This window comes from Esox lucius, chromosome 23 (assembly GCF_011004845.1).
Source record: "Esox lucius isolate fEsoLuc1 chromosome 23, fEsoLuc1.pri, whole genome shotgun sequence".
NCBI lineage: Eukaryota > Metazoa > Chordata > Actinopteri > Esociformes > Esocidae > Esox > Esox lucius.
This window is the reverse complement of record NC_047591.1, coordinates 17088193-17101994: the sequence shown is the minus strand read 5'-3', so window position 1 is coordinate 17101994 and position 13802 is coordinate 17088193. Positions and strand designations below refer to the sequence as shown.

Genomic DNA, 13802 nt, shown 5'->3' with positions numbered 1-13802 from the left:
ATGAATATTCTCTTCGACATCCAGAAGTCCAAGAACCTGCACGCAAAGGCAGCCGACAATGCGCGTTTAATGGCGCAGATCGGACGAAGGAAGTGACCGTACGCTTTCAAGTATCTACCCAAATTATCAAAAGCATATTTTATTTTAACTTTGGAGGAAAAAACAATTGGATGGAAGTTTTATTACTTTCTTAAATCGATATTTCAAATGCAACATTTTCGATATGTACTTTTATGTAACCTACATAACTGCGATGTTCCACTTTGAGTATGATCTAGCAATTTAAATCCAAAACAATCGAATTATTGAGATTTAATTTTATGAAATAGGACTACAATTTCAATATTTGTAACCAAAGCATGAATAATCTTGAAATATATTTAATTAGTGGTCAAATAATAGAATGTGAAAATTTCATTAAATGAAATACGCACGAATTGTGGCATATTTTATGTAGAGAAGCGTTAAATGCATGGTAGCCTAAATGTTTGATCGTCCGATGTCTTGTTTTATATAGCTATATACATAGGGATTCTTTTTTTTCCTGAAATTAATAAAAGCAAATGAAACTAGGAGCATTTTCAATAACAATATTTTTTAAATAGACGGTTATGATATGTATTGCATAGGCTGTGACAGCAACTAAGGTGTCAGGTCAGTTAAAAAATACATTATATTACGCAAAATTATTCCCACAATTATATTGTAAATGGGCTATATCTGTTATTTTCATTGTCCTCTACAAGTGCGTTGAAGACACACACGCACACACTCAGACTTCCGAAATACCTGCATTTACAGAATGTGTCTTTTATATCTGGGTGGTGGGGGTTCAGCTTCATTAACGGGTAGCATACAGTAGGGCAGTGGTAGTTAACTAGATAAAGCTGCAGACATTTTTTTTTAATTGATGATTTGGGATCTAGAACAACTCAAAATGAATTTGTTATCTACATTTTACTATCAGACCACATACCGTTTTGCCACGTGTCTTCCACATACCATATGGCCAAGCATACGGGAACCCCTGGGAAATAGGTGACATGTTAACAATTTCTCGCATTCTGGCCGTAGAACTCTGTAATTCCTTCAGAGTTAACATTACTCTTGGTGGCTTCTCCCACCATGGATCTCCTTCAGTAGCTCCTTTTTCGATGGACGGAGTGCTCTAAGCAGAGTCGTGGGTGAGCAATATTATTTCCATCTAATGTATCTAGGATTTTGTCATTCATGTACCTGTTTTATCACCTATCTCTGTATGAATTTGTATCTGGCTATCTCTCTGATTTTAATTGTTAATCTATCTACCTATGAATAATCTTTCTGTCTACTGGTCATCTATAAACCTCTATGAACTCATAGAAATAGATAGAAGACTTGTTCTCTATCTGAAAGTTTATAGAGATAGATGGATGACTTATTCAAATAATAATTATTTCTATATGTCATCTACCTACCTTTATACATTTGGGAAGTAGTAAGTAGCAACCCTTTGCTTTGATGACAGCTTTGCATACTCGTTGCCTTCTCTCAACCAGCTTCATGAGGTATTCACCTGGAATGCATTTCATTTAAGACATGTGCCTTGTTAAGAATTTAATTGTGGAATTTATTTCCTTTTTAATCTGTTTGAGCCGCTAACTTGTGTTGTGAGGTAGGGTTGGTATACAGAAGACCATCATTATGTCTGTACTGTAGTACAGATTATGGCAAGAACATTTCAGATAAGCCAAGAGATACGACATCAATACTTTTTTCACATAGTTCAAACCACGAAGGATCCAGGGCCAGTTCTAGGCTGTCGCTTAGGGCCTCCGAATGCTAATGGAGAGGGGGCCCCAAATAAAATTTTGCCTAGGGCCCCTAAAAGGCTAGAGCCCGCACTGGCTGCATCAGATGACCTGGCCTCCACGATCACCTGACCTCAAACCAGTTGAGTTGGTTAGGGATGAGTTGGACGATAGAGTGAAGGAAAAGGAGCTAACAAGTGGTCAGCATATCTATGAATGTTATTGTTGATCTATGAATTGATCATTTGTTGGTCATACAGAAGATCATCATTGTCTGTACTGTAGTAGTCCATATTATGCTAAGAACAGCTCAAATATTCAAAGAGAAACAACAGTCCATTATTACTTCCAAGACATGAAGATCAGTCAATGCGGAAAATATCAAGAACTTTAAACGTTTCTTCAAGTGCAGTCGCTATGTCATGAGGACCCCCACAGGAAAGGAAAACTCAGAAATCAGCAATTAGCACTTCTGGTTAGATGCTTCTGGTTAGATATCTTGTACTGTACTTAAGTTGAATTTTATCTAAACCCCAATTTTTTTTCCCACAGAGTTCAAACCAAGAATGAGAGTGCTGGAGTGCTGCAGACAATGCCAAGAGTGTGCAATGCTGTCATCAAGGGAAAGGGTCACTACTTTGAAAAATCTAAACTATAAAGGTATTTTGATTTGATATTTATTTGTTTGTTTATTACATAATCCCATGTGTTAATTCATAGTTTCGGTGGATTCGCTATTATTGGACAATCTGGAAAGTAGTAAAAAGAAGAAATACCCTTGAATGAGTAGCTGTGTCCAAACTTTTGACTGGTACTATATATATGTTTTTTTACAACGTTCTGGACGTAGAACGCTGTAGTCTCCAACCTTGGATCTCCTTGTTCAGAAGCTCAGATTAGATGTCATGCTCTTAGCAGAATGGTGGGTGAGCAATAATTATTCCATTTAATCTAAGATTTTGTCATTTATGTACTTGTGTTAGTTGATTTCCTCACCTATGTCTGCATGAATTGGCATCTAGCTATCACTATGAGTTTTATTATTGATGTATCTTGGAATTTATGTCTTTTAGTCAGCTATCTACCTTTATGAAATCATAGAGATGGGTAGATGTCACAAGTTATCATAGAGGTAGGTAGAGGACTTGTCATTATTATGTATTATTGTGCCGGACACCTAACCCTAACCCAGCCTCTTATCTTAATCCCTAGTTTTAACACTGCAATAATCTATTAATTATAACTTTCTGGGTGTCCTGTTTGACCTTAGGAGGACATGAGCCTTTGGACCACGCCCTAGGACTACCAGGCCCAAATGACTCTGAGCTGCCTCTCTCCCTCTCTCTGAAGTCCTCCTAGATGTGTTGCTGTTTATTTCCCGACGGCCCATCTCATTATACCCACTTGTGCAGCAGACTTAGGTTCTAAGGACTCTGGTCACAGCCCTCTTGCCTGTATTCATATGCTTGTATTCTGATCATATAACAGTGAGCACAGCCAGAAGAGGCCTAGCCACCACTCAGAGTATTGGTCCTCCTAATTTTGACTCTACTAGTGAGTTTTTCCAAGTGACAACTTCTGATGTAAAATGGGCTTTATTAAATACATTTGATTGATTTATTGATGTAATTGGCTATATCTTTCTAAAATGTTTTATGACTTCTGCAGTTGAATTCATTGTGAAGGCTCATTTCAGCACCCTGTTGATGAATCTTCAACTAGTTTACTGCCAAACTTGTGTTTGTCTTGTGATTCTGACAAATATTTATCTACAGCTGTAATAGTGTGAGGGTAACTTAATAATGCGTTTAAAATCTGTTGATTATCTAATCAGATTTTATCTTGTATATAGAATTTGCATAACCAAGGGTATGGTGTTCAGCTCCACCTTTCTTGTGTTTGGATCATAGATTCCAGGGCTAAAACCCGGCAGGGATATGATCCCATTTTGCTTCATATTCTACACATAATAGACAGGACTGTTCTGAAAGGCACTAGTCTCAAATTTGGAGTGCTCAAGGGCAGGCATGGAAATAAACTGTATATCATCATCCCAGATAGTCAACCGACTGCTTCACCATGTCACCTGGTATCCCAGTGCATCTGCTCCAAAGTACTTTTTGTTTAGAAGCAACTTGATGCTGCAAAGCCCCAAAAAGCAATGCCTTTTTTTACGCACACATAAATAGGCGCACTATTGAAGTGCGAGAGAGTGCCGGCTGCTCTAATGGAGTTGAGTACCTGACACTGTTTTTTCACCAGCTTTTTCACCAGCTTACTACATAGGTACTATATTTTCATAATGTTTTTAATACCCTGATGGCGAATACAAAGGTAATGGAAATTGTTTGCAAACAATAGTGAACTGATTGGCTACATATAGACATTGAACTCATTTGGGGAGGGAAAACAATCACAGCAAGTTTTAGTAGCAGCCGGTATTAGCCCACAGATGTGCAGTAGGATGCGGGGCTGGACAGTAGATCAGGATGTTACAGCTTTTATTTTAACTCGTTCTCAGTTTTTGTGTGCCTCATGGTCAAAACAATACACAAGCTCCAAAAAACACAACCCATGACAGACAACATTTCCAAGTGACTCTCTGAAAAAAGCCCAAAGTTGCTTATAATAAACGGACATGGCAACACTGGACTCTCTCTAATTACATATTCTACCATAGATAATAAAACAGTTGATGGGATGATGTCATACAGCCCCTATAAATCAGAATGGAGCAATTCTCCTAAATCAGCGTTGGAAGAAGAGCCGTTTCCTGGCCACCTTCACCACAACCTTAGAGTGATGAGACCAGATCAAGTCATCACGGAAATTGACCCAGAGGAACCTGATGTTGTGAACTCTCTCTACTGCAGACCCATTGATGTCTATGGGGGCGTGGTCTACCCGCCGCTGCTTCCTGTGATCAACAATCATCTCCTTTGTTTTGCTGATATAGAGCTTTCAGAATATTAATGAACAAATCTATTTTAAATAGTTTTTAATAATTCATTAATTTAAGAGTACAAAATGGGTTATGGTCTATGCAGAAAGATACAGAATAGTAGGCCCACTTTAAATACTGGGCAAATGCATATTTTCCAAGATAACAATTAACTGTAATTTTAAATTATAATAGATGTATGTATTGTATATAGATATAAACACAATTTCATTTAATTGTAGAAATCATTATTGTAGTAAGAGTACGCTAAACGAAGCAAGCTGGGCTAACTGAATTTGGTATGCTAACAGTAGCATAGTAATCGGAGGACAGAAATAGAAGTAACAAGAATACTTTTTTGTGGACAAAGGCTACACAACATCGTTATCTGCTGATTATATACAGTAATCACGTTTTTAGACGAAAACGCGTTATTTCACATACGTTGTGCAACATCATACGGTACTGTAGCTAGCTAGCTGAGGCTGTTAATTTAAAAAAGAAACAGAATCCTGATACTGAAAACATGATATATAAAGTGAAGTATATTATCATATATTTATACACTATTACTGATGCATGAACAGTGTTGCCACCTTTGTATCGTTTATCCTTTTTCTGGCTCAAATTACTGCTGCACAAAATAACACCATGACTAATGCCTGGCTTGACTTTTCAGAACTAGTCCCAGGTAAGATGGCGGAGCGACAGATAGAACTATAGTCCCATCTATGATTTATGTCCATAGACATAATAAAGATGTATTATGTCTCTCTCTTTATTATGTCTATGTTTATGTCTATGTATTCTAGACCAAAAACGTAATTTCCGGTTGCGTGCCAAACACAGCGACACCATAGAAGAAGAATTAAGGACGTGATTTCCGTCGACGTGGACGTGTTGATAGGTAGTTAGCATTTGGCTACGTGGAAGTGGCAGGTCGTCTGTTGTCAGGCTGTCCATCGTCCGCACACAATCCAAATCATTCCGCAAACATGATTAAGAAATTTGACAAGAAGGACGAAGAGTCTGGTAAGATCCATTGTAAATGTTAAACTTAATGTAGCTATTTTAAAGTTGTTTGCTAATGTTATTTTCCGGCCAACGCGTAGTTACTGTCGCTACCTAGCTTGCTATCGACGATAGCTAGTTAGCGAAGCGGACCTTACGCCACACACTTCGGTTTATTTGCATTCGTTATGTTATCGGTTTGTTGACCAGATAGGTACTTCTCACCGTAAATGAATATTAATTGCCTTACTTATCTAGATAGCCTCTAGAGAACTGTACATAAAAAGCTACGGCTACAGCGAACGTTAGTGGCTAATTAGCTAGCCTCTATTAATTAAGCCGGGTGCTATGCCAAATTGTCAGGCACTCATTCTTGTTACCTTCTGTGTAAATGCCCTGTCCCAAGGAATTTTCCATATCCATGACGTTTAGACTAAGGAATATCCTATACGTTCGTACATCATGACTATACAGACAAGGGAGTACTGTAGGGTTGACGCTTGACAACATAGTTGTCACTCAAGGAATACATTTTTAGACTACATGTCTGCTAGTTACGAGGTTTATTTATTGGTAGCTAATGACGCATAACAAGCGTCTGGATAAATAGTATTAATTAAATACACGTATGCTTTAAGTTTAACCGGGCAATGGTACATTATTTGACTTTTTCTTCACCCTGTTCTTTAGGAAGTGGTTCCAATCCCTTCCAGCATCTTGAAAAGAGCGCTGTTTTGCAAGAAGCTCGTATCTTCAACGAGACACCAATCAATCCCAGGAGATGCCTCCACATACTTACCAAGATTATTTACCTCCTCAACCAGGTAAGGAAGGAAATCTGTAACCTCAAAACCTGTTGTTTCCCCGTGTGTAGGCTTTGATATGATATTAACCAAACCATTTTATCCAGGGAGAGCACTTTGGAACCACAGAGGCAACTGAGGCCTTCTTTGCCATGACCAGACTCTTCCAGTCCAACGATGTGAGGCTTGGTTATTGTTCTAAGTACAATTGATTAAACTTTCCTCATCGCAGAAAAGCAATTATCATTGGTGGTAAATAAGAAATGATGTGCTTGTGGAGAAATGCTCTCTCTTTGTTCCTTTAGCAAACCCTGAGGAGGATGTGCTACCTGACCATTAAGGAGATGGCCAACATCTCTGAGGATGTCATTATTGTCACCAGCAGCCTAACCAAGGACATGACTGGCAAGGAGGACGTGTACCGAGGACCCGCTATCAGGGCTCTATGCAGGATCACTGATGTGAGTTTGTCGACTGCTCCCGTCTCCCAGTGCTTTTAATTAGTCTGTGCCAATAATCTAAAGGATCGCTTTGTACCTCCCCGCAACAGACCACCATGCTGCAGGCCATTGAGAGATACATGAAACAGGCCATCGTTGACAAAGTGCCCAGTGTGTCCAGCTCTGCCCTGGTCTCGTCTCTGGTAGGACATTTTCTCGACGTCGTCTGATTTGGCTCTGTGACCTTTGTGTTCCCTGGGTAATGTAGTCATTTCCCGTTGTGTGTAGCATATGGTGAGGATGAGCTATGACGTGGTGAAGCGCTGGGTGAATGAGGCGCAGGAGGCCGCGTCCAGCGACAACATCATGGTCCAGGTGAGACACGCTGCTGAGAAATCATGTTGAATAGGCAGAACGTGGAGGAAGCCAGGAGGTTCTCAGTGCTTGCTCAGTGCTGAAAAGTCTAGCTTTAGTTTTCCATCAGGGGGGAGGAGAAGAAAATATGACACGTTGTGCCTTAATGGTTGAGGCCTTGGTGAATTGTGTGTAACATTTACTGTTTTGGCTGCGCCGCCCAGTACCACGCCCTGGGTCTGCTGTACCACCTGAGAAAGAACGATCGCCTGGCCGTATCCAAGATGCTCAACAAGTTTACCAAGTCTGGCTTGAAGTCTCCCTTCGCCTACTGCATGCTCATCCGCATCGCCAGCAAACTGCTGGAGGAGACCGAGGGAGGGTAGGTGTCACTGTGAGAGCATGTCAGGGACCGCTCCCTTGTCTTTCAGCCTCCTGAAAATCCTGATCTCTTAATGGAAGCCCTGTAATATAAACAGCGTGTTGGTCTTTTGCAGTCACGACAGTCCCCTGTTTGACTTCATTGAGAGCTGCCTGAGGAACAAGCATGAGATGGTGGTGTATGAGGCGGCCTCCGCCATAGTTCACATGCCTAACTGCACTGCCAGGGAGTTGGCCCCCGCCGTCTCTGGTGGGTTTCTTCCTCATTAGTTTGGTAAACGTACCCACATAGGTGATCATAGGTGAACCTGTAAAATTGATGATTGTGAGGTTGTAGTGTCCCTGGCATTACCATGTGTTTTTCTCTGCAGTCCTACAGTTGTTCTGCAGCTCTCCTAAAGCAGCCCTGAGATATGCCGCCGTCAGGACCCTCAACAAGGTGCGACTGCAATGCCTATTCCCACTACTCATTACGCTCTGGATTGCCGTCTGTATTTTGGCTAACGCAGCAACGGAAGAATGAATGCGCGTACAGATGGATTAATGCTTTCACCTACGTGCTTCCCTTTCGTCCACCAGGTGGCGATGAAACATCCGTCGGCTGTGACTGCGTGCAACCTGGACCTTGAGAACCTTATCACAGACTCGAACCGCAGCATCGCCACGCTGGCCATCACCACGCTGCTGAAGACGGGCAGTGAGAGCAGCGTCGACCGCCTCATGAAGCAGATCTCCTCCTTTGTCTCCGAGATCTCAGATGAGTTCAAGGTGAGGTGAAGGGGTGATTGAAATTTAAAGTATATTGTTATACAAATAACTGATTATATTATTATTAATTAAAGTTCAATTTCTGATGCTTTGAAATAGTTGTGTATGTACCAAGAAACAGACTTGGTAACAAAATGAAGATGGTGTCATTCAACATTGTAAACAACCACACGTTAACCAACCAGGTTGGGGTCCTCACAGAAAGGGTTAGGGTTCTATGGTTTCTATTAACTGTGTGACATTTGGTTTGTGTGTACTTCAGGTGGTGGTTGTACAGGCCATCAGTGCTCTGTGTCAGAAGTATCCCAGAAAGCACAGTGTCATGATGAACTTTCTGTCCAACATGCTCCGTGATGATGTGAGTTGTGCATCAAAATGAGCCTGTCTTTTTACACCTCATAAGCTAATTTCACAGCTAGTTATGGCATATTGTCATAGATTTGAACAGTCAAATACTGATTTAATGTACCGAAGTCCCTGATAAATGTTTAACCCCCCCACCCCCCAAAAAAACATGACTTTCACCTTCTGTCAGGGGGGCTTTGAGTACAAACGGGCCATCGTGGACTGCATCATCAGCATCATCGAGGAGAACCCGGACAGTAAGGAGACCGGGCTCGCTCACCTGTGTGAGTTCATCGAGGACTGCGAGCACACTGTGCTTGCCACCAAAATCCTCCACCTGCTGGGGAAGGAGGGCCCACGCACTCCCTCGCCGTCCAAGTACATCCGCTTCATCTTCAACCGCGTGGTGCTGGAGAGCGAGGCCGTCCGAGCTGGTAAGACAAAGCGCTGTTGCACGTGGGGCTGCTAGAGTTTCCCTGCTGGTCTGGCATTGTCGATAGTCTGTGTGTTGTGTGTGCTGACTTTAATAGGAGTTTCTAAGGAAGCCTGTTCTAGCATGTAACGATATCCCAAAGTGATTACTTGAAACCTTTCACACAAGCTGGGTAACACTGAAAGGCCACCACTAGATGTTTTGGTTCATCCACGTTGTATAAAAAGCCTTCCTTGTGACTTCTCCATTCAGCTGCAGTCAGTGCTCTGGCTAAGTTCGGGGCCCAAAATGACGACCTTCTTCCCAGCGTGCTGGTCTTGATGCAGAGGTATACTGCCTTTCACTGGTGCTTCACCTGGCTATTGGGAAGTGTGTGGCTGTTACTGTAGTGTTTTCATTGATGTCTGTTTGTGTCTAGGTGTATGATGGACAGTGATGATGAGGTGAGGGACAGAGCCACCTTCTACATGAACGTGCTGCAGCAGAAGCAGAAAGCCCTGAACGCTGCCTACGTTTTCAATGGTACACACACCCCCACCCAACCTTAGTTTGACCTTAAAGGAAGAGTTTATTTTTGGGAAATATTGCTTACCTTTGAAGGCCCATGGAATCAGCTTTGTCTCAGCTTGGAATTAGCATTCCTCAAAATCATGAACTGTCCCTTTTAACAAAAGCTGATCGGGACAGAGTTTTTTTGAATTTTCAACATAACTTTATTGACCATACAGAACTACTTAGCATTCACTGTCTGGTGGGTACAGAAAATAGTTTGCATAGGACCAGTTCAACGACCAAATTCCCCCAGCTGTTTTGTCAGACAATTTCAAGTGCTTTTTGAGTTTCTGCGTGTAGTGCAGCTTTTGTTGCTTGGAATGCAGTTTCAAAAAAATTATTTGGATGAGGCTAATTCCAGGCTGCGACAGAGGTGAATAATAGCTTGTAAGAAATGACTCCATGGGCTTTCAAGAACAATGGAATCTGTGTTGAACAGTCACTTTGAGACCACTTAAATGTGTAGATATATCTATCTACACATTTATATAGTTCGTGTTGTTGTGAATAGACACAAATCTAGGTATTTTAATATTCCAAGTACTTAATGTATTTCCTGTATTTTGTGTGTCCGTCTGTCAGGTCTGTCAGTGTCGGTTCCAGGTCTGGAGAAGTCCCTCCATCAGTACACGCTGGAGCCCACCGAGAAGCCATTTGATATGAAGTCTGTTCCACTTGCCAACACGCCTATCACCGAGCAGAAGACAGAATTTGCTCCTGTGGCCACCAGCAAGCTGCCAGAGAAACCTGGACCCACACGCCAAGACATCTACCAGGGTAATGTGGCCGCACTTGACCCCCTGGTGTATTTCAGAGCTGGCTACTGTCAGTAAGCCAGTTTCATGATGTCATCATGCGTGCATCTCTGTGACTCAGTGGTTCTCAAACGTCTCCAAACACTATTACACCTGAGTTCAATTGTCTACCAACTCGTCAGCCATCTGGGGGTACCCAGGAGAGGTTTGAGGACCACAGCTCCAAGCTTTAATGATGACACTTTCAGGGCAGTTTTTTCTTAAGTATTGAGGACTGTGCCCCCTCCCTCCCTCAACAGAACAACTGGCAGGCATCCCAGAGTTCCAGGGCCTGGGTCCTCTGTTCAAATCGTCTGAGGCGGTGCAGCTGACAGAGGCAGAGACAGAGTATGTGGTTCGCTGTGTCAAGCACACCTTCGCCAGACACATGGTGTTCCAGTTCGACTGCACCAACACACTCAACGACCAGCTCCTCCAGAAGGTACAAACTGACCATTGCTGGCATTCAGAAATATCTCCCAGAATGCACAGGGAATGTAAGCGTGGGGCTGCTGAAGGGGAAGCTCAGACAGACGTATTGATATCAGTTTTATTGTAGGTGATGGTTCAGATGGAGCCGTCTGAAGCCTACGACGTCCTCCATTATGTTCCTGCTGCTAACCTTCCCTACAGCCAGCCTGGCTCCTGCTATAGCCTCGTTAGCCTGCCCGAAGATGACCCTACAGCAGGTTGGTTTCTTAAAGTGGTACGGTGTTGGTAGGGTCTTTGTCGTTAGGTGGTGGGTAGTCTAACCCCCTGTAAGTTGGGGGGGGGGGGGGGGTTTAAGTACCTCCCCTCCCAAGTACCTACCCCTCCCCCCCCAAGTACCTCCCCCCTCCCCCCCTCCCCAGTACCTCCCCCCTCCCCAGTACCTCCCCCCTCCCCAGTACCTACCCCCCCCCCCCCTCCCCTCCCCAGTACCTACCCCTCCCCCCCTCCCCCCCCCTCCCCTCCCCAGTACCTACCCCTCCCCCCCTCCCCTCCCCAGTACCTACCCCTCCCCCCCTCCCCAGTACCTCCCCCCTCCCCCCCTCCCCAGTACCTACCCTCCCCTCCCCAGTACCTACCCCTCCCCCCCTCCCCTCCCCAGTACCTACCCCTCCCCCCCCTCCCCTCCCCAGTACCTACCCCTCCCCCCCTCCCCTCCCCAGTACCTACCCCTCCCCCCCCTCCCCAGTACCTACCCCTCCCCCCCCTCCCCAGTACCTACCCCTACCCCCCCCCCTCCCCAGTACCTACCCCTACCCCCCCCCCCTCCCCAGTACCTACCCCTCCCCCCTCCCTCCCCAGTACCTACCCCTCCCCCCTCCCAACAAATCTTATTTAATTTGCAGTTGTCACAAAGTGCTTTTACAAAACATCCAGCCTCAAACACCAAAGCGCTAACAACAGGGTTGATGCACAGTGGCTAGGAACTAGGCTCTGTGGGGTGGCTAGTCCTCTTCTGGCTGTGCTGGGTGAACATTTTAAGAGTACAAATTATATTTAATTAATGCATCTGGGCTGTGTCTAGAGTCTATAAAACAGTTGAAGTCTGCTGCATGACCAGGTGGGATCAGCAGAGTGGCAGCTGGTATCATCCACTTCTTGATCTGCAACACAACCAGGCAGACTTTGGACAGGGACAGCTATGAGTCCTTCAGGCCTGGTAGTCCCAGGTCTCATGTCCCCCTAAATATACCCAGAACAGGACAAGGAAAGTTAGCCTCGTCTGTAACAATAATAGAACAGCATACAAGTCCTTACCTCACAGGGTGGCCTTTACCCGACACCAGTGTTGTTCTTGGGATCTATAAAGATACAAGATGGCTGCAGTGCTCCTGAACAGTTAAAAGGGGTCAGGGAAGGTAATGATGGTGCTGTGTTCTTTGTCCTCCAGTGTCGTGTACGTTCAGCTGTACTCTGAAGTATTTGGTGAAAGACTGTGACCCCAACACAGGAGAGCCTGATGATGATGGTTACGATGATGAATATGTGGTATGTGCTACATAGGAAACGGATTGGAAATCACATTCATACAGTCTAGGGTCACTTACCCAGAGTCTCTAATTATTGGCGTTCTTCTCGCCTGTCCGTGTCAGTTGGAGGACTTGGAGGTGACTGTAGCGGACCACATCCAGAAGGTGCTGAAGCCCAACTTTGCTGCAGCGTGGGACGAGGTGGGAGACGACTTTGAAAAAGAAGAGACATTCGCCCTGGCTTCTGTCAGAACGCTGGAAGGTAATTATTTTCACCAGGACAGCATTGGGCACACTGATGTTCTAGACACAGCGGTTCCCAACCTTGTTCTGTGTCTCTGGTTGGCTACCACTGCATAGTGGATCTCATTCATTGAAGTAGAATAGTCAATGTTAACTTAGGAATTGACAAACAGGTCTTTAATCTCAGTGGCCAGATTTGATTGTGTGAGTGTCTTTGGACACATGCAATATGGGGTTCAGTCTCTTAACAGGGATAAGCAACACTGATATACCTCTCTTTCCGGTTACAGAGGCGGTCGGTAACATCATCAGTTTCCTGGGCATGCAGCCTTGCGAGCGCTCAGACAAGGTCCCTGAAAACAAGAATTCACACATCCTCTTCCTTGCTGGTGGGTATTTCAATGAACTTACATCTGTTGATTCTTAATCGTTTAGCTCTGTTTAGATAGATTGCATAAATAACCAACCTGGAAGACGCGGCCCTGAACGTCACTGTATCCGTTTCCAGGCGTGTTCCGGGGAGGTCACGACGTGCTGGTGCGTTCGCGGCTAGCCCTGGCAGATGGCGTCACCATGCAGGTGACGGTCCGCAGTTCTGACAAGACAGTTGTGGACATCATCCTAGCCTCCGTGGGCTAGACCTTTTCCAATTCTGAGCCGTGTGCCGATCCAACAAAGCAGCTCAAAGACGAACCTCTTATGTGTTATGTTGTCTCCACCTTTCTCGCATTTATTCTCCCCTGCTTTTGTCAGTTGAATGTGGTGTTTTTGGGCATGTGTGCTACTGGCACCTTTCAACAAGCAACTCATTTATACACCCTGTTTCTCTGTAGTCTGACTACAGATTCAGACCTTTTTCTGGATATAGCTACTGGTTGTAAATTGAGCATCATGGTTATTCATTGTTTCTGTACAAAAACCTCTCCATGATCTAGCAAATACGCTAATAAAGATTTACCATTGAAGTGCAAACTGATTTGCTTTTTTGG

General features: G+C 43.9%; 1 protein-coding gene and 1 long non-coding RNA gene across 3 annotated transcripts; both read left to right on the top strand.

Annotated features, from left to right (window-relative positions):
- The first annotated feature begins 96 nt into the window (after nucleotides 1–96).
- On the top strand, nucleotides 97–3410 carry LOC105020357. Of its 2 annotated transcripts, none has more exons than XR_002195962.3 (4): nucleotides 97–1180; nucleotides 2343–2450; nucleotides 2641–2712; nucleotides 3061–3410. It is a non-coding gene; the product is annotated as an uncharacterized LOC105020357 (long non-coding RNA). The 2 variants fall into 2 exon arrangements; XR_828715.4 differs by having other exon boundaries at nucleotides 97–1184.
- Nucleotides 3411–5605: 2195 nt separating this feature from the next.
- Nucleotides 5606–13789, top strand: copg2 (COPI coat complex subunit gamma 2). Its single transcript, XM_010887316.4, has 21 exons — nucleotides 5606–5763; nucleotides 6433–6566; nucleotides 6653–6724; nucleotides 6851–7006; nucleotides 7096–7188; nucleotides 7274–7360; nucleotides 7564–7721; nucleotides 7837–7970; nucleotides 8092–8159; nucleotides 8300–8488; nucleotides 8751–8846; nucleotides 9024–9267; nucleotides 9519–9594; nucleotides 9685–9788; nucleotides 10401–10595; nucleotides 10873–11054; nucleotides 11172–11301; nucleotides 12492–12589; nucleotides 12694–12832; nucleotides 13104–13202; nucleotides 13322–13789. The coding sequence occupies exons 1-21, from the start codon at nucleotides 5727–5729 to the stop codon at nucleotides 13450–13452; spliced, it is 2622 nt and encodes an 873-aa protein (XP_010885618.1). The 5' UTR covers nucleotides 5606–5726; the 3' UTR covers nucleotides 13453–13789.
- The last annotated feature ends 13 nt before the right edge of the window (nucleotides 13790–13802 follow it).